This window comes from Carassius auratus, chromosome 35 (genome assembly GCF_003368295.1).
Source record: "Carassius auratus strain Wakin chromosome 35, ASM336829v1, whole genome shotgun sequence".
In the NCBI taxonomy this organism is placed as follows: domain Eukaryota; kingdom Metazoa; phylum Chordata; class Actinopteri; order Cypriniformes; family Cyprinidae; genus Carassius; species Carassius auratus.
The window spans coordinates 11,795,478-11,822,075 of record NC_039277.1 but is presented as its reverse complement, the minus strand read 5'-3'; the positions used below and the strand labels follow the sequence as shown (position 1 = coordinate 11,822,075).

Sequence of the window (26,598 nt, the reverse complement as noted above, 5' to 3'; positions counted from 1 at the left end):
CCCCTAACTCTTGGATTGTATTGTACACTATAAGTCACACTGAATTTAAAAGCTTCTGAATGATTTCTAACTTTCTCTTTTCCTTTTCCAGATTTTTATAAGAGTGAAGTCATCCGAGACTCATTGGTGAGTGCTTTTGTTTTCATATGGAGTTTGGTCATGTGATTTAATGCCCGTTATTCTAAAATGTAAAACAAAAGACAGAGGAATGCATATTATAGCTTAGCAGCATGGTGTAGTGTAATATGATATAGCATTGCATATCAGCATCGTCTCCTCTGGATTTATGTTCTGCTGTTGTTGGATAAGAAAAGTAAAAAACCTTTTTGGTATAATCACAACTGCCCTTAATCTCTGTTGAAGCTTGCAGTACTGCTGTAAAATTTACCATGGAAACCACAGTTTATTGCTGTGAATCCACTTAAAATATATTGGATCTTTAAACAGTTCAAGGACACTTTTAGAGTCCTTTTTGTTAGTTCTTGTTTGTTAATATTTGTTGGTGCTATTGTCAGAAATGATGGTTACCACAGTATATTTTAACCTACAGTGTTTTTTGTAAGTGTTTTAATCATGTTAAAAGAAGACTGAACTAGAACTGACCTGGCAGTGTATGTAAAAAGTCAATCCTGTTTCAATGTTCTCCTCAAAACCAAGCATCAGGACTTCATCTTTACACATATGGCGGGACTACCCTCTCACCTACACATAAAAGGCATTGATACAGCTCCATTTAATGATATAAAACAGGTTTGCTAAATGGGCCTTTTGGGGTCACACCAGCAAACTTTCACTTTTAAAATCTCTTTATTTTAATACTCCGAGTAAGCCTCTGAGCCTCTCGAACGGATGTGGTTCCCTCTCATTAATGACCATGTGGGTACTCTGTCCAAGCCTGTAATTCTGCTGAAAAACATTGACTCATAGCAACTGCTAAAGCATGAAGATAATGACAACATGATACATAAAAGCATACAATCATCAGTAATGTGATTTATACAAACACAATTAAAGGGGTCATGAACAGCCTTTATTATTTTGTACTGTTCTCTGAGGTCCACTTATGAACTTATCAAGAGTTTTATATAAAAAAAAAACATCATAATTTAGAAGTAATAGGCTATTTGCTGCCCTATTTTGACCCCCCTCATCGGAACGCCAAAAGGTGTGGTAGATTGTAGATTCCTGCTATGATTGGCTAACAGTTGTGTATGTTTGACTGCACACATCTATCATAGAAAAAATGCTACTGTGCAAAAAAAATGCATAAATATTCAAATGATCTACAGTATAAAAGCAATAGTGACCACCACTTGATTAAGAAACTTTACTGTGGGCGGGGCTAAACAGGCAGTGGTGTAGAAGCAGGTGTTGTTCATCTTCTGTGGAGGCGGAGTTTAGCAACATTATTATATCATAAAGTGGCATATTCGTTTTGAATGTTTTTATAGTACAGTGACCTCTGATGTGTCAAAAGATCAATGTAATTTTGATTTCTCAGTTCATGACCCCTTTGAAGACTGTAATGAACATTTTAATGATGATGGTGATGATTTGAAGTATTACAGGCTATGAATGCTGTATCTATTAGTGTGATGACATGACACACCCATGAAGACAAGTTTATAGCTGGAGTCCTGTTCTGTTTTTCTGGGTGTGCTTTTCTCTCTTTTTATCAAGTAGGGAGAGCTCTATTGAATGCAGTTGTTTATTATTACATTTACAATCAATGTCCATTTAATTAAGAGTAATATCTCTTAGCTGCTGGTCTGTAGTTTCGTTAATTGCATCTCCCTGCTTGTCCTCAAGGTTAAAGCAAAACAAGAAAATGAATATTGTCATTTCAGCAGATGTGGTAGCTTTGAAATAATCACACACACAGTCTGTTTGTTACTGACACAACTTTTAGGAACTGATTCATTTCAAAGCTATTTCAAAGCTCTTATTCACTGATTCATATACATCTTCACTCAAAATGTCTTTATGTGACAGTCAAACATGAAAGCACCCACAGATTCTGAAAGGACTCATTTAAACTTTTGAACAGAGTTGTAACTGATACTGTTTTGCTTGACATAATCAGAAAATGTGTATTCTACCTCTATCCTCCTGCACCTCTCTTCCCCCTTTTAGTTTCTTCATTTCCCTTTCTTAGTGGCTTCCTGTACTTTTGTACCTCTTTCCTCTTTTTTTATAATAATCATGTAATCATCCCTTCGGTCCATCCACTCTGGTGGTCATGTTGATGGCTTGTTTTGTATATATTTCTGCTGACCTAGTCACTTTGACGGTAGTTTTGTCAGCTGCACATCCTCTTGAAGGAAGACCCCCTTTTAGCCTCCAGGCTTCCTGACGGCACAGTTTTACAAATCGGTTTCTGCTGTCAGTCTTTGAAAGGCTTAGCTTCTCTTTGCTGCATCATTGATTATGCTGACAGGCCACACTCATGCATTATTATGAACAAAGTCAATATGTTTCATAGTCTAAATTGCGATTCTCTCTGCCATTGTCTTTGATCATATATTAGCAGAACTTTTGTTAACAGTTTATTGATGCCCAGTAAAAAAAAGGGGGAATATATGTATCTGAAGTAGCAAGACAAAGTTATTATCAGAGTACCCTGTGTTCATAATTTAGTTTGTTTGTGTGTTTTCAGAACCCAACATGGCGGAGCTTAGATTTCGCAATGCTTCCGGATCTCTTGGACACATCTGTGTCGTGTTTTGTGGTGAGAATATGGGGTGGGAGGGAAGAACAGTACCAACTGCTTATTGAGTGGAAGGTCAACCTAGATGGGCTCAGATACACAGGACAACAGGTGAGGAATCAAATAGATACATTCACACTCACATTTCTTGCTTTCCCTTTTCTATACTCTACCAAGTATAAGTTGGTATCTGACCTGGCCATGTAGTTTTCCCCTAAAGTCTTTTGTTTTATATGGGCGAAAAACGTAAAGTAATAGTAATGTATTTAAAAAAAAGAAAGTAAAATATTGTTAATATGATAAAAGTAATGCTAATGTGAAACAGTTTTATATGTAAAAGTTCATAAATATATATAAAATCATGTAAATTACAGCACTTTTATATATATATAAACTTTCCCTCATAAAAGACCCAAGTTCGAGTCTTTGATTTCAGTCATGCTGTGATCCCTTTCCCTTGTGTTGTGTTTAAAATCAAGGTAAATTTAAGTTTAAAAACACATCCAGAAAAAAATCTGTGTATTTTTCCTTCAGATTCGCTCCAGAAATCCAAATGAGATCATCTTTGGACTGAACGATGGCTACTATGCAGCTGAGTTTGATCAGAAGGTATTGTTCAAACCCTTGGAACGAGCTCCGAAATAAATTCCAGGCCATCTTCAAACCTTGTCATCTATCAGAGCTCGATTACACTCATATCTCTTGGGTTTTTCAAACTATAGAATTCTTCATATGGTAAGAAGAGACTCTTTGTGAAGCTCATGGACTGTTTTCTTTCCCACAGGAAAGTTCTGACAGGAAGAAGAACAGTTTGCTTCAGGTGGACCAGAGCTCTGTCAGAAACTCCTACAGTGTCTTCTCTTTACTGAGGTGAGACCGGCTCAACTTAAAGGGAACTTGGGATGGAAAACAGGACATTTTGGCTTTATTTAATTCTTACATTCTCAATGCCAAGCTTCTTGCATTGCAATTAACTTAAGAAAATACTACAATATGTATAACCATATAGAAATAAGATCTTTTTTTATTAATAATAATAATCTGCAGTGTTTTGACTGTATTAACACAGTGCTATCCATTGCGAAAGAATAGGAATTTAATTCCTGTAGGAACAGCATTTGCTCTCAACATATGTTCAGCTCCAATGAAACTCCCTCAGTTGCTGTCCAGAATTTTATTATCCTGCCATTTGAGACCCAGAATCATCAAAGTCAAGAAACGTTCCCTTCCTTGTCCGCCAGATAGCGCTCTCTGTGGTTTTTTTTTCTTCCAAATTGGACCCCTGCTGCAGGGTGGTGTCTTATTCTTCAGCCAAACATGACTGATGTTTTTGCACTCTTGGAAAACTGTAATCCTTGGACAAAAGACATGATGGATGAAGAGCACAGGAAATCAAGGAAGAAACATTATTCTATCTTGTCACGGTGTTGGCAGACTCTTCCAAACCCAGTTAAGGTTGAATGTTGGCTTCATGTTCTGCTGTAGCTTCACCGCAGCACTAGATGGCAGCGGCTCTCTTCTAATCCAAATATGTTTTGAGAAAGGAGGCACTTTGGAGAGCGTTAAGTAACTATGACACACTTCCCATATTCAGATTTATCTTTGTGAACACACATCTGCAGTATTACAACATCAACACTATATATTTAAAGAAACAATCTTTGATCCCACAGATGTTGTTAAGAAGCACACAAGCTGTAAACGCTCCAAAAGTGCTCCAAAGTGTCTCGTTTTCCAGACCTTCATTCATACGCACCTCAACGGCCATATGCATATTTTCTGGTGTGAAATGTAGGGCAGCCCCTCAGAGCTGTGCTGTAGTAGGGTGATCTAGAGCTTGCTCTCGAAGTGTGATGGTGTTTGTGAGTCTCCTGGTAGTCTTGATTATGAGTCTGAGGTGCGGCCATGTCTTTGCCGAGATTTGGAAAGCTCACACAAAGGTCACATATTTGTATGCACACGCCGACTGACAGAAACATGCATGGGATGCATTACTCCAGCCATCTTTGGAACTTTTATGGGCTTTTTTCATTTTTGGGAAGACTTCTGTTGTAACAATGAATAATGGTGAAAAAAAAAAACCCTCTGGTGACTGGATGGGAATTACAAAGAATTTAACGGTTCCAATTCTTCTTCATGATTCCAGTTCCTTAACAATTCTTTTAGTATTTTTATGGATGGATAAACAAATAAATATTCGAATCTGACTACACTGACTGTGCCGTATGTTTTCGATTCACATAAAAGAATGGATTCATAAGTATCATTCATTTGGGAGTCAGACTACACTGCCTGCGCTTTATGCTTTTGATTCACTTAACAGATCAGACTCAACAGTTATTCGTTTGGGAATCAGACTATACTGATTGTGCAATATGTCTTTGATTCATTAAAAACGACTGACTCATAAGAGGCATTATGTAATTGGACTAGACTTGTCTGCTTTATAATCAGTGCAGATTGTTTTGCACATTTCCGTTCAAGTTGATTTGCGTGTGTTTATGTGTTGGCGGTATTCTGTTTGCTTGTAAGACAGACAAAAAGAAATACACTGTGTGCAAAGCGTGTAAACTCTTTTCCTTGTCGTGTTCCGTGTTGAATGGGCGGATGGCGGCCGTTGTTATCAAGATTTGAGAAAACGTTTGTTTTTGATTGACAGTGCCGTGTTGTCAGCGATTAATTCAACCGGACAAAATTTAAGTAGTAAAAATTCAAAGTAGTTGGTCTTCTAATAAAATTAATCGTTAATCAAAATAACAGTGTTTCCTCTGCATGTGCGATTTATGCTACTTTAGGGCGGGCAGCCCGTCCGTCATGCTTTAACTGGCTGCTCTTGGGAAAAAAAGTGGTGATTGGGTGATCTAGATCAGTCTTACTTGTCAAAGCACTGTAAGGAGTGTTTTCTTTTACGTTTGGTTTACGATTGTGTGATTGTAAGTGGGCCAAAGCAGCTTTGTGTCTGTAGAAAAGGTGTTTGCTTTCTGCAGCCTCACTGGTTTCTTTGGTTCCTGGTTCCTTCCTGTACTTTCTTATACAGGAAATGTTCTCAGCTAGGCTTAAGCAAGCCAAACAAACCTGCTTGTGTATGGATTCAAGTTTTTATCTCCCATCACCCCTCACAGCTGCTTCACACCGGGAATAATCAACACTTGCTTTCAAAATCCTTTTTGAGGGTGAAGAACTGTCATAACTAGACTTGTGTTCTTTGTAACATGACTAAATATAGTGTACTACATCAAATTTTTCGGATGCTCTCCATCAGATTCTGCCTTGAAGTGATTGCTCACTCAAAAATGAAATTGTATGCAGTTATTAAAAAAAAAAATTCTTTGGAAGATGTTGGATGAAATGTTGCTTTAAGATTTTCACGGAAAATTGCATTTTTTCCCTCTTTGAAAATTAGCAGTTTGAGTTCCCTCACTTTAATAAATAAAGTAGCAAGTGAAGAACGGAGGTGGTGTTGTATGGCAAAGTTCAGCGAGTAGAGTGTGACCCTTTGGTCGCCGCTGCGATAAGCCCTTCCTGCATTCATCGCTTTTCAGCAGGTCGACGGATCTTGAACTCCACCGCCGTGGGGCATGGACTTTAACAGCTGGGTTTATGCTAGCCCCCCAAAAACCCTAAAACAACAACCTTGAGGTCCAGTAATGCCTGCCATAGCTCATGCAAAAACAAACTTTGCTTTAATCTCCTTATCGCCCGACTGAAAATGGATGCTGGTGTTTTGGTCTCTAAGGGCATTGTGGGAGGCTGTGGTAATAATAGTGTAGAGAAGCCCCGCTTCTAGAGAAGCTTTAATGAAGGGATCAAGTGCATCAGTCAGTAAGATATATATATATATATATATATATATATATATATATATATATATATATATATTAGGGGTGTGCAGCGAAGCCAGTATTTGTATCTGTAACAATCACAACATTATTTGTATGTGTATCTGTATTCGGATAAAACCGGAAGTAGGCGGAGCTTGAACCGGAACTTCGTACAGTTATAGTTGCTAAGACCGTTATGTTTTAGAGCCTTTGTTTTTTTTCCATAGTTATCACTGACCAAATATGCTGTGTTTAACTAAACATTTATTTAAATATCTTCTAACAGTCGAATCCGATACCCTTGTATAAACAAAGTTTCGGGTGCGAGTTCGACTCCCATTTTGTAGAGCTTTCATGATCCATAAATATTTAAATATCTTCTAATTAAAACAGTAAAGGTTCCTATGCAGTTTAGAAAGTTTAGTTTAGTAATCGTCTGAACATGACTGTATTAATTCAAGGCGCACTTTTTCATTACGCATAAATCTTTAAGCAGTCTCAAGTATGTTTTGAACTTCACTAAAAAAATGTGTGTGTGCCATCCAAGCCAGCAAAAGATAAAGAAGCAAACATGTATGCCTAGTAGAAAATATATCTGTATCTAAGCTGATTATTAGCCTACTCTTGACAGAGAGCTGGTTTTTGAGAGACGCAAAGAGACGGCAATGCGGCTGTTTGATTGATGATTGCGTAGTGCTTATTCCATTCATTCATTCATCATTTCCTAGCCTATAAGGTTTAAATCATTGCCTTTTAAATATACACAAATAGTAGAACATGTATGACATATTTTAATTGATATTACTCTTGCCAAGCACTGATTTCTGAGAGATGCACAGAGAGGCAACTTGGTGTGTGTGTGTGTTTGTGTGTGTGTATGTATGTATGTATATTGTACTTTTTATTTTTATAAATTAATACTTTCATTCCACAGCAATGCATTAAACAGATGAAGAGTGACAGTAAAGACATTCCTACCAAAAGATTTAAACACAATTTTGAGATTTTATCCACAAAAATATTAAGCAGCACAACTGTTTTTAACATTAAATACAATGACAAATGTTTCTTGAACAGCAAATCGTCATATTAGAATGATTTCTATCCATATTTGAAATGTTGTGTTTTTGTAAGAATGACCCAGTATGTCCGATTCCTGTCCACAGACCAGTTCCCTTAAAGGATCTGGGATTTGTACCTTTACAGCTGTAAAAAAGTGCCAAGGGCATCAATTTCTATCCTTTTGAAGTGCCAGCAAGCATAATGCAAGAATACACCTACAGACTTAACTTTACCCTGACTGGGTCAAGATATCCTTAAATGAAACTGTTATTGAGCAAAAGTGAGCACAGATGATGTCCGGGCAAGGTGTCGGTGGATTGGCCGTCTCTCGGCAAAGACCAGTCAAGAATGTCAGAGCCCAAAATATTTCCATGCGGCACAATCTTATCTGTCCCTCCAGCACTGGAGACAATGGTGAGTTCTGAGGTGTGTGGAGATGGAGGCGTGTGTTGACATTCCCCTGGTCTGAGCAGCAGGTAGGGGTCCACTGTAAATAGTTGCGTGTTTGTTTTCTTTTCCGTTCAGGCTCATATCCCTTTGAGTTGTTTGCACTCTAGATTTTTCCGTGTCGTGTCACTTGTTCATTGTACAACAAAAGTGTTTTGTTTCTTTTTTGTGGGATATTTGGACGCAGGTTAACAGATATGGCGTGTTTTAGTAAGCACGACCCTATATGTCTGATTCCTTTACGAAGGCTCCATACGTTACCTTTGATTGTGATTACGTTGAGTGTAATTATTATCCTACAGAGAAAGCGTATGGATCAGTGACGCGTTGGGTACAATCATACCAGTGCAGTAAATGCATTGCTTTTTCTGAGGGAAAGCAGGTTGAGTGTAATGTTGAAGCATTGGTTTAGAGTGGATCTAAATGTTTTTTAAAGTAAATTATGCATGATATGCAAGCAGATCTGCGGCTTTGGCAGTAGTGCGTTTGACCGTGTATGTGACCCGTATTTCCAGGATGGAAAGAGGACGTAAAGGAATGGCATAAACATCAGAACTCTGACTGTCACCTGATATAAAGGCATTCATCAGCATTTATGCATACAATAAAAGAGACAGAAAACATTTCTTATCCATTCATTTTGTAGATACCAACGAGAGAAGAGTATTTCATTTCCTTTCTTAGTTTTTTCCACACACACTCATACACACACAAAGTGATCCGTGGAATGTTTCATGGAAGCAGTTATATAAAACTGAAAGGTGAAATGGTTTGAAGGCCATTCTATGAAATGGGTGCAAAGGTGATACTCTTCAGTGGTTCTGTCAGATACGGTACATTGTACTTTCTTAATAACATTTTTTATATTAATTAAATAAAATGGTCAAACTGAAAAAATCTGAGAAAAAAAATGCTTATTATTATAAAACTGAGGAAAAATCTAGTAAAATGCTAACATTTTATAAGATAAAAGCTTTTATTTCTATTTTTAAATTGAAATGTCCAGTTTTAATTGAAATAAACCTGGAATACATCAAAATATAAATGTTAGAGACATTAAAAAGACTTTGATGGCATGATGTTGGCATGTAATTGCATGATGGCATGTAATTGCAACATGCAACTGCAACTGAAATAAGTTTGTTGAAGTACTAAAATGGCTAAGATTTTAATTGAAATAAAATAATTTAAAGCTAAATATGTATTCTCTCTCTCTCTCTCTCTCTCTCTCTCTCTCTATCTTTACCAGCCACAAGCAATGTCACTATTGAGCAGCAAAATGTGATTGGGTCTGACATGCTCCAGTCTGTCTGAGCAATTTCAGGATATTTCATAAGGTGTCCATCGAAACCTCTCAGAGCGCATCTTTGTTCTTCTCATCTAGCATCTGTCTTTGTTTTCATTTCCTGTTTTATTTTCAGCCTGGTTTTACAATGCTGCGCTGCTGTCTTGCAAACAAACACTAGTCTAGATTTATTTGGTTATCACTGAACAGTAAATACATAAACACACCAAGAGGTAAATGTGGGAGAGAAGGAAAGTTCAAACGAAAGAGACAGAACCCTGTTTACAAAAAACGCATCTCTGTTCTTGTTCCAGCAACTCGGGAATGAATCAATTTGCATTTCAGATCAAAGAGTTAATGCTTTTCTATGTTTATATATTTTTTTCATTAAGTCCCCCTTGTTGTGGTTTTAATGCCTCTCTTGTGTTCCTTGTGGTTGCCAGGGTGTTGCTATTCAGTTGCTATGGTTTTCTGAGTGGTAGTTAGCACATTTCTATCCATTTGCTAAATGTCTTTTAGGAATGGTTGTCAGAGTGTTGCTTTAAAGTTGCTAAGATACCCCGAGGGGTAGTTAATGTGTTGCTAGGGCATTGTTGGTGTATTTTGAGTAGTGTGTCTCTAGGGCCGTTGCTGTGTGGTTGCTAATATGTTCTTAATGATAATTAGAGCACAACTACTAATAAACAATGTGCTGCATTTGCTGGGGTGATTGCATTATATTGCAGAATATAGGGTGATTTGAGTGGCTGCTAGGGTAAAAATTGATAGTTTGATTGCATGGAGTAATTGGCCACCTTTCCTGAATAAGTGATTAAATGTTTGATTTTCATACTGTTTTTCATACTTAGTTTCATAGAGTGCAGAAATTTAATACTTTTTTAAAATCACTAACAATGTGTAAAAAAAAAAAAAAAAAAAGTATAGTTATAGGAATGATTGACTCGGTAAACACAACCGTGTAGTCGTAACCTATAACTGGGTCACTGCACCCAGTTTCACTGCATTAGCAATCGCAAAATCATTGGCTAAGTTTTTACTACTTTGATTCACTGGAAGAGAAAACGTTTGTGCTTGAGGTGTTTGTGTTTTTATGCTAGAGTGTGTTTGATGTCTGAGGTGACTTGCCTGTTGCCAGGTAACCTCCTGTACGCTTCTCTGATTGGCTGGGGGCGATAGGTGTTGACTGGTAGACGGGTTGTGGGCTGATAAGAGTGCAGACATGCGTGAAATCCGATTGGGCGATAACTACCGCTCACCTAGGGGAAGTGGCCTATCAGATTTCTTCATCTCAATCATGGTGACGATAAAGCTGTCAAATCAGCTTTGACTTGACTTATCGACATGCCATATCACCCAGCATATAACAAGAGACACGACTGATAAAACAAAAATAATAATATTTTTCCTGTCACTGTGTGAACTTGTTACAGGGTAGATTTTATAGGCCCGGTGATTTATGACCTGGTCAGCTCATGCAGAGTGCTGCTGGGAAAAGTGCGAGACGAGAAAACAGGAGGCCCCAAATATAAGCGAGAGGGATGTAGTTTTCCAATCTCAAGCTTCAGAAAAAGAAGTATATAGAAAACAATATGTGGATTTATAGAAATCATAGCTGTGTGTTATATAGTTTTGGTGGGCAACCACTAGGAATGATCACCATAGTTGTGTGTAAACTATAATAAAACTTTATTTTTCTGGATCTTTATTCAGTTTCACAAGTGTTTGTTAAAAGTAGATCACTTTGTATGAGCTTTGCTTGTTGTGTCAGGTCAGCTGTACTTCTGATGTAGATGTAGAGCATTTTAGCGTGGCCGAAGGTCTAGTTTTGGCCCTGTGTGTCTGCATTGTTTCACTGCGCTGATATTGGCACTTAACCTTTGTCAACAAACTGTTTGAATTCTCTAAAGCTAGTCATAGGAGAATCTTGATGGTCTGGATCAGAAGCTGGCCATTTCTCAGTTCTTTCTCTGGACCACTAATTGGATTGCTGCAATTCGATGATTGTTAATGAATGACGTGTGAGATAATGAAGTCATTAGCCTAAGAGCTTTGGGAAAAAGCAGCGTTAGAAAAAAGTAAAGCCATGTCACAAAGGACTCATTGCTCATTGTGTGCTAATTAGCATCTGCTTTGTGTCTACTTTGATTTTAAACCCCGGCCATGTGCACTTATGATTCTCCTTGAGGGAGTCCAGTGCGAATGTGCTAATCCTACTGTTCAAAAACAAAGAGAAAGAAAGAGCGAGTGAGGAGAGTGTGAAACAAAGTAAATTGTACACCATCGCTGAAAGGTTGTGTGGCCGGTCTCCCAGCCGCCGTTCATGAAAGTCTCTTGAGTGGGAATACACTAGCAATAACTGCAAATGGCAGCTTGAATCTCCAAATACAGATATTACAACCATTTGCTCAGCCAACCAGAGAACAGGAGTAATGTTAATGTAAAAGCAGTGTGCAAAATAAATGAAAGAAGTTTAGGCTATTTTTGTATGTGCATTTTACCGTGCGGTGATCATATGTATATGGATTCTTTTAGTTTTTAAACAGGCCTGGAGATTTTTTTCTCTTTCCCATGAGGCTTAGTGGTGCTGAAAGCTCATATGAGTGCAATCAAGCCCTGATTGATAGCTCCTGTAGTTCACGGATTGTTGTCTTATGTTGATGTTATTTTTCGGAGAAAACCAGAATGTGCAAAAAAGCTTAAAGGGGTGCTATTATGCTTTTTCAACTTTAGTTTTTTTTAGTTTTTTTTTAGCTGTTTGAGCATAGAAAGATCTGCAAAATTACAAGGATTAAAGTCCAGTTCAAAAGGAGATTTTTTTTAAATCTTTTTTTTTTTTAATCTTTTTTTTTATCAGAAATTGCTTTTCAAAAACCATAAGGAACGACTCATTTGGACCACAACGCATATTTTCCATTGTGATATCACAGAGATCGATGAATGGGATGAGACCTGGTTGAGCTGCACTAGGGAAGACAATGAGTGTTATCACTATATCGGAGATGCACTACATGTTCCCAAGACAGACAAGCTTAGAGTGGTTACAATCATCCAGGTTTAAATTGTGCTCAAATTGATTTGATTTTAACGCAATATTTAAACTGAAGCTCGCAGCAGGCAGCTTTGGTAAGAGGCAGGACATTTCCCGACCAGGCACAGAGTGCTGTCAATCACAACACACACTGGCCCAGCTAACAAATCACAGCACATCTTGTATTCCAGAAGGCGGGCCTTCATTTGATACAGGAACTATTCGAGCCGTTCATGCCAGACTGGGGAGAGAGGTGTGTTAATGATGTAAAAATATGTGAAAAATAATGTTTTGCGAAAAACTTAGTATGAGAATGTGTTCTAGTACACCCCCAAAACAAAATCAAAACTTTGTAAAAGAGCATAATAGGACCCCTTTAACAAAAATAATTCCTCTTTACAGTAAATGTGGTATTTTGTGCCCCTAGTGGCACAAAAATCGAATTGCATTCTGTTTGGTGACAGGTTTCCTAAACACGTCTACTGTCTGCAATTGGTTGGAGAAACAGATAAACTAAATTAAAGGCTATATTTCTGGAACTGTATTAAAATCCCCTGAAGCACTAATTCCTAAATACACTTTGACCGAATATTTATACCCATTACCTTCTTGTCTTGGAATGGCCTTCAGGTGAATCCAAAAATTTCACCATACCCCCGTGATTAAACAATGGGTATTGAAACCATTTGGTGTGGTTGTAAAACCAGATGAGTCAGAAAACGAGGCACCAAATGAGAACCATGGTACAAACAAAAACAGGCACAAAGAAGCGACCCATCTGCGGCGTTATTAATCTTTTAACAATCCTGTTATTTATAAAAGTTTATCTTAACAAGCCCATTGCCTTTGGGAAATAAACAAACAATACAAAAACCCCGCCTGACCTTCCTTTGGTCCAGGGGTCCTGTCATGAGGTTTCGGTTTATGTGTTCTCTAATTATTGCAAATAATAATCTGAAATCAGTCACCATGTGAAATCATCTCCCCTTCACATTCTGTTTCCATTACATCTGAGTGTAGTTGTTTACATAAGTCCGCTGTCGTTCTTCATTTGATTGACCTAATTCCATTTATTTGAGTCAAGATCCAAACCCTGATAGTGTTTCAGTTAGGTTTTGGTATACAAATGCTCAAAACTTTTCAAATTCAAAGAAATAACCCCCAAACCCTTTTTTGTCTTTGTAGTATGTTTATTAGGCTCAGCTCTGATAAAACGTCATCTTTTTTTCTGTGGTGGAGGAAACTCTTCTGATTATTACGATGTTCTGTCTGCATTCATGTCTGAAATCATCCAGTTCCAGTTCTTGGAACCAATTCTTCCTCAGATTCTCAACCCTAACAGTGCTGCTTCCTGTGTGTGTTTCCTCCACAGGCTTCAAACGGCCCAGAGAGCCATTAAGCAGACCCAGGTGACTGTTCAGAAGATCGGGAAGGAAATTGAAGAGAAACTGAGGACAACAGCATCCTGCACAGAAAAGGTGAGATGCAACAAATCAAACTAGTGGGATTTCTTGGGTTGTCTAGGTCTGCTTGTGTGCACTTATTCATTCAGGATTATTTTTATATTCTGTATGCATTCTCTAACTTCATAAATCCTATCTGGCCTGTTGGGTTTTCTTTTCCTTTGCACCTGGTACTGCACATAGCACACTGATGGTAAGACTCAGTAAAGCACCTCTGCAAGTATAAAAGGCTAAAATTTACAGTTGCTGTATGCTTGACAGAATTTTATAGCAGATTGTCAAACTCAATTTAAAACTCAATACTTCACTTTGTAGTGGGGATATTGTCTTTCCAGGCTCACAGAATTACACTTTCATGAGGGATGGAAGTATAGACCTGCAAATCTAGCAGTGTAACAGACAAGCATTTCACTTCAATGTTATTTGAAAGTGCAATCGGAAAACATTACAAATTAAAAGTACATACTATTAGCTGGTGCTTGTATTATAAAAAGATATCATTACATAGATTTTCTTTGCAAAGAAATTTGAATGGGTAAAAACATTCGCAGGGAAGGAAATGGTTTTACAGATTCAAAGCTTGCAACCAATATTTCGAGCTGTTTCAGTGTTGTTTTTTGCTAGTTTAGTATGCTGGTGCTAGTACCATCAGTTTGAGACAGGAAGTCTCAATACAAACAGCAGCAGTATGGTAAATGGCCTTAGCGTTCTGTATCTTTGTGTTACACAGATCCTCATAAATCCATCATTAAGTCCTCAGGTGGTTCTTGTATCCCGTGTTTTGATGGATTTAGAGATTTCCTGAATCCCACTGCTTTATTCCTCCTCTACATATCACTGTGCCCTTGTCACCAAAAAAAAGCATATGTTTCTGTTTCCACACTCACTGTATTCTGCAGAAGAATGAGAAGTAAAAGGAAAACATATTTAGCATTTCTCAAGGCAGGCAGCAGCTGCAATAACGAATTCGTCCGGGGAGGTTTTCAAGTTGTGTTTGTAGTTCATGAACACTTAAAGAGCCCCTCGTCTTCCAGTAGGCTGCAAATGCTCAAGACAACTTCCTCACAGAATGAGCATAATCATGCACACATTATATATTTTTCTTCTTCTCTTGAAGTCTTCAGAACTCCGATCCAAAAGCGTCCAGTTTTCAAGCATGATTTTTTTGGATTTAATGTTTTGTGATCTAATGCAAATATTAAACATCAAATAATTTTTTTTTCTAATTGTATTTTTAACTTTTTGTCGTTATTTATGAGGCATCAGACTACAAACAGGAAAGAAGGGATGAGATAGGATTGTGATTATATTCAGATGTACCACATCCTAGAACAACACTAGAAATCACTTGAATGAGTGAGAATGAAAGCCTCCTTGACTCATATTTGCCCTCTCACACACTTGTGAGTCATAAAGACGCCAGTACTTGAGATGCCCATCCCACACACACACACACACACACACACACACACACACACACACACACACACACACACACACACACACACACTCCAGCTGGCTTTGATGTTTAAGTGCTTAGTGTTTGTATGCAGCGGCCTCTCCACCTGTTGAAATGCTGTTTTCTCAGAGGGCGAGATATCCACAGGTCCTTCTGTTGATCTCCGCTGTCTCGGTATCCTGGAGTCTGTCATTTTCTTTAGAGTTTTGCCGTTCTGTTTTCAAACCTTGTTTACCATATGGGCCTTTTTGGTTCCAGGTTTTTTTTTTTATTTTGGTTGGCCAAAGCAAAGAATGACTCACCTCACTTTTTTCCTCTCACTGTTGCTCGAACCTAAATGAGCCTGAAATGACTGTGACGTAAAATGAAGTTGCCAAAGTGTTTTGGAGAAAGCGTATCTTATGAACAAACATGCAAAAAGTGAATTTCTGTTACAGCATCCAATACGATATCCATCCAAAGACTCCAAAAGCCTTCTGAAGCGTACACATGTTGGGAATAATATCACACGTCATTCTGCGGTGGTTCGTCAAGTCTCTGTGAATGACTGTGAAGTCTCTTCCTTTCCAAAAACGAATTGGCAAGTTTCTGGAGTTCTCCGCATGTCGAATTTCAGGATCCGTTTACACTAATAGCTGACACTTTCCCTCAATCACATGAGCGCTACCTGGACGGCACGAAAGGTCAGCGAAGGTCTGAAATTCCTGCAAAATGTATCAGTTACTGCGCTTAATGAGCAAAAATCTGTTTTGAGTTTTCCTTCAGGCTTGAGGTTATGCGCAGCTGATTACAGATCAGAGCGTTCACTGCTGAAACAGCCATGTTGTCATTTCACACTGGCCTCAGGTCAGTTTTGAGCCTATTAGGGCACTTCTGAAAATAAATCAGCCCATGCACGCTCACTACACCGTACCGGTTATTGCTACACTAACTGAATTATTCAATATTTTCTCATTACTGCAGATTGAAGCAGACTGTGATTTTAATATTTGAGAGGATGTAAGTTTCATGCCTTAAAGGTTTGTGGCTGTTAGTCCATGCGTGCTTGCTTTGAAGATAATCTATATGCTATTGTACAACTAATCTTTGAATTTTTGTATTTAGTTGGACAATTTGTAGTTTTTTAGAAGAGCAATTTATTTATTTGTTTGCTAACTTGTACTTTCTTTTTATATTTAAAAACGGAATAACTGAATAAGCATTAAATGTAATCTTTTTCAAAAATAAAAAAGATTCAAAAAAGATTTCACAATGAACAACTTTCATGTTTTTAGTAATAATGTTGTGATGCCTAAATTGATATTTTCTCCACATTTTTACATTTAAATCTTTTTTTTTTTATTTTAATTTAGTTTTTACACAAAGTAGCATAACATTTAAATATCAACCATATCATGAAAATGTAAGAAAATCTTGTAGCCTGCATGTGTTCATTTTTGAAATATTTAACTATGTGTGAAAAGTCCTATGTCTGTCGTGCCAGTGGCGTTGATCGTAAAACACGCAAGATCTAGGTCTTTCCCCGCTGTATAAGGGTTCGGGCTATCTGAAGATAAAGGTGCTATCTTTTCTATTGCAGTCTCTTTGATTGACACTTCCTCAGCTGCCAAGTGCAAAAATTAGGGATGCACGATAATATCGGCACAATATCGGTATCGGCCGATAAAAGCTTAAAATGACCATTATCGGTATCGGCCGATATGAATATTTCTGCCGATGAGCCAAACCGATATTCTCCAAGTGAAATAATCGACCTGTTTTTCAGATGTGAATGTCTGTCTACATTTGTAAAATAATAAATTTATGGTAGAATCAGTACAGAAGAGATACATGGATTTCTCTTCAGTAAAATTAAAGTTTAAATATATCAGTATATATTTGTATATATATCGATATCGGCATCGGCCAAAATTATTTTGAAAATATCGGCATATCGAATATCGGCCAAAATCCAATATCGTGCATCCCTAGCAAAAATACAAGATCCTGGAGATTTCATTTCCTTCATTTCCACTCCATTTCCCCAACACCCTGTGGTGTGTGGTAGCATGTCTTTATAGAAACAGACATCAAATTAATGCTCTTGCTGTAGGTTTCTGGAGTTGCATGTTTGAGTTCCAGGATCAAACTTTTTTTTTTTTTTTTTTTTTTAAAGTGCTCCTCCATCCTGCTCTGAATTAAACTCTGCAGTTCAAGTTTATGATAGGGATCACCACCACCAATCACAGAGTTTAAAGACAGTGAATTTTCCCTTCGTGTTATCTCTCCTCTCGCTCTCTCTTTCTTCTCCTATCTGCACTTGATCCCACTTTCACCCTCGTCAGATCACTGGTCCTCATTAGTGCACTTGGCTCACTAACAGTCCCGAAAGCCGCAGGGCTCTAGATGTAGATTAGATAGATCTGCTGTGGACTCATCTGTGCTGGGTGCTAGAGAAGCTGAGGGGAGATCTGCCACTGATGTCTGCTGTAATCTGCTTAAAAAAAAAATCAACCCTTGCGTTTTTATTACATTAACGTTGCATGTGCTTTCTTTCCTAAGTGTTTTACAGGGTAGCACAAAAATCTATATTATATTTCTTTAATATATATTAAACCAGCGGTTCTCAATTCCAGTCCTCGCGTCCCCCAACTGTGCATATTTTGCATGTCTCTCCTTGTCAACACACCTGATTCAGATAAAAAGATTGTCATTCCTGTGAAATGTACCTTTAAGCATTAACATGTCTGATCTGTTGTTAAATGTCCTTTTCTTAATAATTAAGCAACCCTGTGCAGTAGGTATTGGAATGGAATAGGTTAGAATGGAAAAGAGGAAGGTTTCTCACACAACTGATCCACTTTAATTCTGTTTCTTTCCTCAGAAGAAAGAGAGGGAGTGTATGCAGCTACGTATCGGGATTCTGAGGTGCGAGTTGGAGAGACAGAGGAAGGCACTGACGAGAGAAATGGACATGATGCAGAAAGAGAGAACGCAGCTTGTGAAGAAAGGTAACCAAATTCACCAAACTTTTCCCACTTTTCCCACATGTCCCACTTTTCTTCTTCTTCTTTCTTCCTCTGTACTGTTATACACCAGTGGTTCAAATCCCCACACACGTGCAGTCTGGCAGCGTTCTCTTCCAAAACTATGTGTCAGACTGAAAGTGTGGTGAAACTCTTCATCTTCTTTTTCACTGATGTAACTTCACGTGTGTTCCAGTATTTTAGAGGACCGTATAGAGTTCCGTCTGCTAAAATGTATTTCCAGATCTAAAACGCTGGCTGTCCACTTTCTCATGTAAATGTATTTCCATGCCTTGAATTGAGCAAGGCAGTTGTTTTACATCAAGTCCGACATCAAATATTTTTCCTGTTCCCACTTAAACTGAAAAGGTCGCAGGAAGTAACAGAATTGCAGCCATTCAGAACTTATTTAATGTTTAGTGATGTGTTCAATTATTTATGATATCACTCAGCTTGATATCTGTATCTAACCAACCAACCAAAAAAAAAAAAAAATTCTCAATGAGGTATAAAAGCACAAAAGGCATTGTAAACATTTGTTTAGCAGGTGAGCGATTTAGCAGTAAAAATCATTTACCATGTTTTACACACCTGTCGTAGCAAACGTTTTCCAAAATGATTTTATGATCTTGTAATAACGTCATTCAGGAATTTAGACTCAATGATTTGCATAAACGGGATTGTTTACAATTAATCACTGTGTTCGCAGTGTTCAGATGACATCATCCTGTTGGAATTCTGGTGTTTGAGTCTTCATGTTGGGAATCTGACTTCCCATTGCATTTCTTTAAGAAGGAATTAGAATGTTCCATTTTCAGGGGAACTTTGTATTCTCTTTCAGAGATTTTAATTTTTCATGCCCAATCCAATGGCATATACATTGCCTGTCATAACTGATTTGAGCTAATTTTTAAATTATGCCTAGTTAACCCATGTTGTTAGTCATTTCGTCAGTTTCTCCAATGATAAATCCTCTTGTAGCAAAATGGCACTTCTGGAGTTTTGGCTCGTCCAGACCTCCACCACCCGTGTTTGTTGTGATTTAGTGGTCTCATTATTCTCTTATGTTACTCTACACTGCTTCCATCAAAGATTCAAACTGTGCAGGCGGACACTGAACATTCAGAGTTTATCCAAAGCTTAAGTTCCTTCCCGCCCCATTCATCACAGCGTCCTGCCATTCATGTTTGATTTCTGAATCCTGCTCTTTTTATTTGCCAACTTTTGAGCATGGGTGGGAGGTGCGAGGAGGTGAGTTTGATTGATGTGGTGGCTGGTGTTTGACTAGAGGGTTGGGCTGCATACTGTGGGTTCATAAAGAATACATATACGCACGCTTGCACAACTATAATGATTGAGTGGCCTGGTACTTGCCATCCCACAATGCATTGTAATCCCGATCTCCTAGTGTGTAGAAACAAACAACAGATTTGGGGTTCAGGGAAAGGTCTGTTCTAGATGGATGAAGTTTACCCAACAGCCTCTGCCCGAGAAGAGCCTGTCCTAACTGGAGCTGAAGGGAGCGGCCCATTCATATTCACACCGAAGAAAAAAAAAGTTATTTGAACTGGAGTAAGAGGCACACCGCTTGACCCCCATTTCATTTATTCTTTGATTTATTTTCTTTCTTTCTTTCTTTCTTTCTTTCTTTCTTTCTTTCTTTCTTTCTTTCTTTCTATTGGCATTACCAAATTTGTAAGGAAGTCAATGGATAATTTAAAATGCAAAAATCCTGCACTCTACCATGTTTATTTTAGTATTATTTATTAAAATTTTATTTTTTAAGTTTTACAATTTTCTTTGCTTGTCATTTTTTTTTTTTTTTTAGTTTTTTTTAAATAATTTCTATTTAGCTTGAATTTATTCACATTTCATTTTAGTCAGTTTTAATTTAGTATTGTTAAGATACTATTATATTTTTAATATTTTGAATCCATTTTTTTTTATATTTTCCACTTTCATTTTCATTTTAGTTAAAGTTTTAGTAATTTCACGGTATTTTTTTCATTTAGTAGTTTTTTAAATATATGTCTAGTTGTTTTAATTAAGTATTTATTTTTATTTCATTTTTAGTTTGAGTTAATTTAGTATGTCAATTTAAACCTAAATAAATATGAGAAATCTTGCAAAATTTGTATTTTTATATATATATTTTTCAATTTAATTAATTTTAGTACTTCAACTTACATCAGTCAGATGCCAATTTTTTTTTCACTAAAGTATTTTAGGTTTTAAGTTTTGTTAGTTTTTTATTTTATTTTTATTTCCGTTTAAATTCAGTTACCGAAAATAGTGAAATAGTCATCACTGAAACTATAGGGCACTGCGGTAACTACCAAAAGCATTTAATATTAATGCATCAATTCGGTTATCCAAAAGGTTGCTTACAAAGATTGGATGGCCTTTATATTGCATTAAAAATAAAATATTTAATATTTTTGCTTCCCTTTCCCTGCTTTGCTTACATTTCCTTAGTATGAGATATTCAGTGGGTTATCATTAGTAAAGAACAGGGAGAAAAACACTCTCTTCAGGGAGCGATATGAGAGAAACAAGAGTTTCTCCCCCACACCCAAATTTCATTTAAACACTAATGGTCCTTTAAGCTATTGTCAGTCACCACTTATTTGCTGTGATACTAACCGGGCCACAGTACCCTGAGAAACAGCATGAAAGCCTCCTTTCAAAACTACCGTAGTTTATCCCACTTACAAAGGGAGATTGCCAGAAATTGCACAAAATGACTTAAGTGTAACCACGTCTCATCTCTGTTTAATGTACAAAGCTGCAGTCATGCGCTCTCGCACTCCCCTGCCGGTTCTGGTCGCTGAGCGCTTCCTTGTTTCCATTGAAGCACAGAATAAAGCTTTGCAGGGTCAAGCCTCCTGTCACTATTTCCTTCACTCTAAATTTCTCGTCACGTCCGTGCACATGTTGTAAGTTATGGCCGTAAAAGCGATTTGACGTTGTTATGATCTGCAGTTGCACCCAGGACCGAGGGCCTGTAAATGTCAGATGCAGAGGCACTCCACAAACGAAGAGGAAAATTTTAAGAATTAAAAAAAATATTAGAATAGCGAAACACACTTAGTAGAATACACACTTTGATTATTCCTTTTTCATAACACCTGTTTGCTTCAATTTTCTGTGGTTTAGCTTTGATGCATTTTTTCATCTTGTTGGCAAAAAAAACAAAACAAAGCTTTGTCAATCTATATTTCCATCTGTATTTTTCAAGATCTGTTGTTTCTGTGGAACATAAAAGAAAATATTTTTAATATGAATTAACTGTCTCACTGGTCTTTTTTGTTCATACAATGAAAGTCTATGTTGTCCAGTGTTGTTTTGGTCATCATTGACTTGTTTGTATGGATAAAAACTACTTAAACATTCTTGAAAATATCTTTTTGTGCTTCATAGCCGAAATAAGATTGAGGGTGAGTAATTGATGACAGAATTTATAATATTGGGTGAACAATCCCTTTAACCTCTGCTGTTGTTTCTCCAGAGTAGTTTCCCAGTAGTCTTTAGGAAAGTTGTGGGCGGTGAAGAGGAGGCCTTAACCTGGTGCTGACAACTCTGATGGCTGAGAGAGGCAATATTACTAAAGCAGAGTTTGTCATAGGGGATCGTTTAAAGTACAACAAGTAGAGAACAAAAGCGTTTAGACCTTTAAGTCTTTTTCTCTGCCTCTGGCCCTTTTTCTTTTTCCTGCTGTCTAGTCCTAATGAGAGGTTCAAGGCTTTGCATATGGGACCGCTTTGCTCCAGCGACAATGATCTCTCTTCCAATTTCCCTGGTTCACACCTCCCATGTCTTCAGAAAGACAGCACCAGGGTCCAGGATGTCCCGCCAAGCTTTGCTTTAGGACAGAGGGATCCCACAGAGCAGGAAAAGAGAAGAGAATGTGAGGCATATTATAAAGCAGACGCTCTCTGTTTTACAAGTGCGGATCAGAACAAAGCAATTTTGCCCCTCTTTCTTTAAAACCAGACAGTCTGCTTTGATTTGCTCTCTTTCTACTCTCATCTTCCCTCATCTTCTTATTTTATAAGTGAAGTGGCAAAGAACAGAAAACAATCAACTCTTTAAAGGAATTGTTCACCCAAAAATGAAAATTGTCATTGTTTACTCTCTCTCTTGATATTCCGAACCCGACTTTCTTCCTTTAATTATTATTATTATTATTTTTAGAATCTTTCTGCAATCCTGACCACATTGACATATGTATACTGTATGTCAAGTCAAGTCACCTTTATTTGTATAGCACTTTTACAAAACAGATTGTGTCAAAGCAGCTTTACAGTGTCAAACAGGAAAATAGTTTGTAAATAATGCAGGACAAAAACAAAGAGTCCTTTTTCCAGATAAAGTCAGGTCATTAATGATGCAGTGATGTCATCATCCAGTTCGGCTCTCTTACATTACTGTCTGTGCAATCAGTCAAGCGTCCCCAACTAAGCAAGCCAAAAGCAACAGTGGCAAGGAACCAAAACTCCATCAGAAAAAGAAATGGAGAAAATACCTTGGGAGAAATCAGGTTCAGTCGGGGGGGGGGGGCTAGTTCTTCTCTGGCCAATACTGTATATGTATTGGTCCTAAGACAGAGACCTGAGGCACACCACAATTTCAGCCTATCCTCCTTTTGATCTGTCGGTAGAAAGAATTTAAAACCTCCACCTCTCTTCATTTCTCACTCATTAATCTCATGAATCTCTCTTGCTTTCTTTTTCTTACTCTATTTTCTTTCTTCTGTTGATATTATTCCTGAAATAATCGACCACAAGTGTATTGCATAGAAGTGGGGCTGACACATGCATTCCACTGCAACTCACACACACACACACACACACACACACACACACACACACGCATGCACACTCCTGGTTGATGCTTTGATGACATGGGGGTAGTAAGGCCATGCAGGCTAGGGTTGGAAAATGTCTTTGAACACCATCACCATGTATCGCTTTCCAGCAAATCAGATGGAGATTTGCTGTTCTGTTTCCATTGAATCTTTTCAATGCCTTCATTTAAATTTTTTTACTTATCAAATGCTTTTCATGTTTAGAATTTATTGTTTGATTTGTTATTATAAATTTTTTCCAGACCAAGGTATTCAATCCTAAAATAAGATTTAACATTAATCAATCTGAAAATCTAAACTAATCATTTCAATGGGCCTCATTCATGAAACATTCGTAAATATTAAAGTACATTTTGAGTAATTTACGTGTAAAACGGACCTTCCCGAAAACCCTCCTCCAGATTAAAAAATTATTCTTAAAGGTCAGATTTAAAGTGTTTGTCCCGCCCCTCCTCCACTGTAATTGGACGGTTGTGTAAAAGGGACCGTGACCAGCTCTGCATTTTACAAAAAGTTAAAGAGTGAAAAACTAAAAAAAGACTGGGAAAATTTACTTTTTAAATATCATTATAATACATAGTGCATAAAATTGCAGTGTCATCAGTTTGTCTAAAAGAATACAGAACGTTTGAATGTTTTAAGCCATTTCCCATTTACATGTGGTAGGGAGCAGGTGTACATTTCTTTCGTACCAACTAACATTTTCAAAATAAAACATTTTCATGAATCCAAAATTTCAGAGCGACTTTCCGAATGATTTACATAAAAAATTGTTCTGCCCTGTTTCATGAATGAGGCCCAATGTGTGTAAAATGATTTCTACCCATTTTTAAGCATATTATTTGCGCCATTGTTTCCAACACAAACAACGATTTTGCACCAATAATATTTGAACAAAATTTTGTGTGCCATTATGAAAATTAAGTTAAATATTACTTGTGAACAGAATATTTTAATTGTAATTTTTTTAAAGTTCACGGGGCCAAAGTTCATAGTTGAGTAAACACACATAAATGTACTAAAGAACAATAACAGTTTAGAAACTATATAATATACTGGAATTTCACAAACAAGACTTTTTGTAATCTAAGCACGTCTTATCCTTCTTCTGGGAATCGTTATCCAGTGTTTTGATTATATGGTCTCATCTTTTTATTATAATGCTGAGGAGTTATATTTATGTAACAAAAAAAAACAAAAAGAAAAAAAAACGTACAAGCATTTTTTGAATCTCAATTAGTTTTATGTTGCCTGTAGAGGAAATGTTTTCAGAATGATGAAAGTCTATGTTTTATGATGGTACAATTAAATAGACTGCCATCAAAATGAGACATACTTACCCACCTGTACAAACACACATGAGACTACCTGTTCCTGTCTTTTCTCTCTCTTTTATTCTCTCCACCTGTCTGTGTTCTTCTCCTCAGGGGAGGCGTCGTCTACCAAGCATCAGGGTCTGGAGTCTGAGCGCAAGTCTTTGACGGAGTTACAGAAGGAATGCACTGCCAAAAGGTGAGAGATTTGCAACCTGCAATTATCCGTCCCTCTCTTTTCTCTTTTTCATCCCTCATTCTCTACCCTCCAGTCCAGTGGTCTCACATCTGTCAGACATTACCATGATGGGCCGCAGAATGGGGTACTCCTTCGTTCAGACGTTTTTTGGGGGCGCTTTGGGAGATTAGGTGGTCAACTCAAACAGACTGAGGGCATTCAGGATATATTTGTGTTTTCCCACCCACTCGAATTGCATCGGGTGACAATAAGCAGAGTATGTTGTGCCAGTGGTGATGGGTTTGACATGACCCAAAGGGTCACACACAGTGGGTTGACCTCTGAAATAATGCTTTTGTATGTCTGGTGGTGTTCCTCAAACTCTTGTTTGAAGCACAGATGTCAGGCCTTGGGTATTATATATGTTGTTTTTGTCAGTTTGCCTTTTTTTAAAATATATTTTTATTTAGTAGACATCAACAGTCAGAAGGTGGGAATGGGATCAGTAAATTATATAATCCAGTGTTGAACTAGCATCATCCGCATAAACACCAAGGCTCATGTGTCAAAACACTCACCATGACTTATCGCTCCGCCAACTACTGATTTTCACTATATGATGACATATTTTTTAAAATATATTGTATATTATAATTTATTTATATAAAATTATAAAAATTATTTATTATAAAATATAATAAATATTATTTTTATTATATTTTATATTTAATTACAGTATATATTTCTTATGTAAATGTATGTGTTATATTTATTTATACAGCATTCGTTTACTCAGATATGGTAAAAATATTAATACAATAAAAAATTATTATTTTCGATGGTAACATTTTTGTTGTAAATTTATAAGTGTCTTAAATGTCTTTATTTCAATTCAGTTTAATGAATCTTTGCTGAATAAAAGTATAACTTATTGTTTTATTTATATATATTTCTTACCTCAAACTTTTGAATGGTAGTTTATCATGGTTTCCACAAAAGTATGAAGCAGTTTAACCATTTTCTAAATTTTTGATAATAATAAATAAAACTAAAATCTATGGCAAAAAATGGCATATTGGAATAATTTCTGAAGGACCATGTGACACTGAAGACTGGAATACTGGCTACTGAAAATGAATGACATTTTAAAATATATTCAAATAGAAAACCAATTCTAATGATATTTTATATTATTAGTTTTTACTATAATTTTAATCAAATAAATGCAGCCTTGGTGACCGTAAGAGCCTTCATATTATTATATAATAACTCATAAATATAAGTTTAAATTCATTCCCCTTAAAGTACTGCCACTACAGTCATACACATTTGGACAGACTGGCGATGGACGCTTCTGGGTGTTGATTCACATCTCGTGCTGTTTTTTGCACATCCACGACCCACTTCCAGTAAAGACAGATCAAGTTATATTCACAGTTTAAAAGTGGTTGGATAGAAATGTTTTGACTGGATTTTGGGTGGTGTAGAGCAGGCCTGGTGGACCCACATGTAAGCTATAGTCCAGTAACGAAGGTACATCCTTCATACCTCATCATTATTTCCTTCCTGTCTCTTTTTCATGGCTGTAAATGAATACCACATTATCCTCTATCATTACTCTTCATCTTTCTCCTAAAGTCACAGACCCAGTAGCTGAATAAGTAAACATTTTTTCAACCTATTGCACCTCACCAAGTCAGGTCTTGGTTTTAGCTGTGCCCGTCCCCCTACCCCCCACTCCGTCTTGAGGTAATGGTGTGTCCCCTACTTGACAGATGTTTTCTGATTAGGGTCGGTTGTATCACTGGAGGATGGGGTCAGAGTGGAGGAAGTTCATTGTAATTTGGCAATTATGATAATTTAGTAGTTCTTACCATTACTAGAGAGATGATTTAGAGCATCATTGGCAAAGTGAACTTCCTAAAGCCAGTATAAACATTGCAATTAATACTTATTTTTCCTC

General features: G+C 37.1%; 1 protein-coding gene across 3 annotated transcripts in view; it reads left to right on the top strand.

The window, feature by feature from the left end:
• LOC113054402 (UV radiation resistance-associated gene protein-like) overlaps positions 1–26,598 on the top strand; it is an 87,773-nt gene that overhangs the window by 4,409 nt on the left and 56,766 nt on the right. For all 3 annotated transcript variants that reach the window (XM_026219935.1, XM_026219934.1, XM_026219933.1), the window contains exons 3-9: positions 92–126; positions 2,657–2,818; positions 3,242–3,316; positions 3,492–3,577; positions 13,723–13,828; positions 18,136–18,262; positions 24,572–24,656. In XM_026219935.1, coding sequence (XP_026075720.1) covers positions 92–126; positions 2,657–2,818; positions 3,242–3,316; positions 3,492–3,577; positions 13,723–13,828; positions 18,136–18,262; positions 24,572–24,656 — 676 coding nt within the window. The remainder of the gene's footprint in view (positions 1–91; positions 127–2,656; positions 2,819–3,241; positions 3,317–3,491; positions 3,578–13,722; positions 13,829–18,135; positions 18,263–24,571; positions 24,657–26,598) is intronic.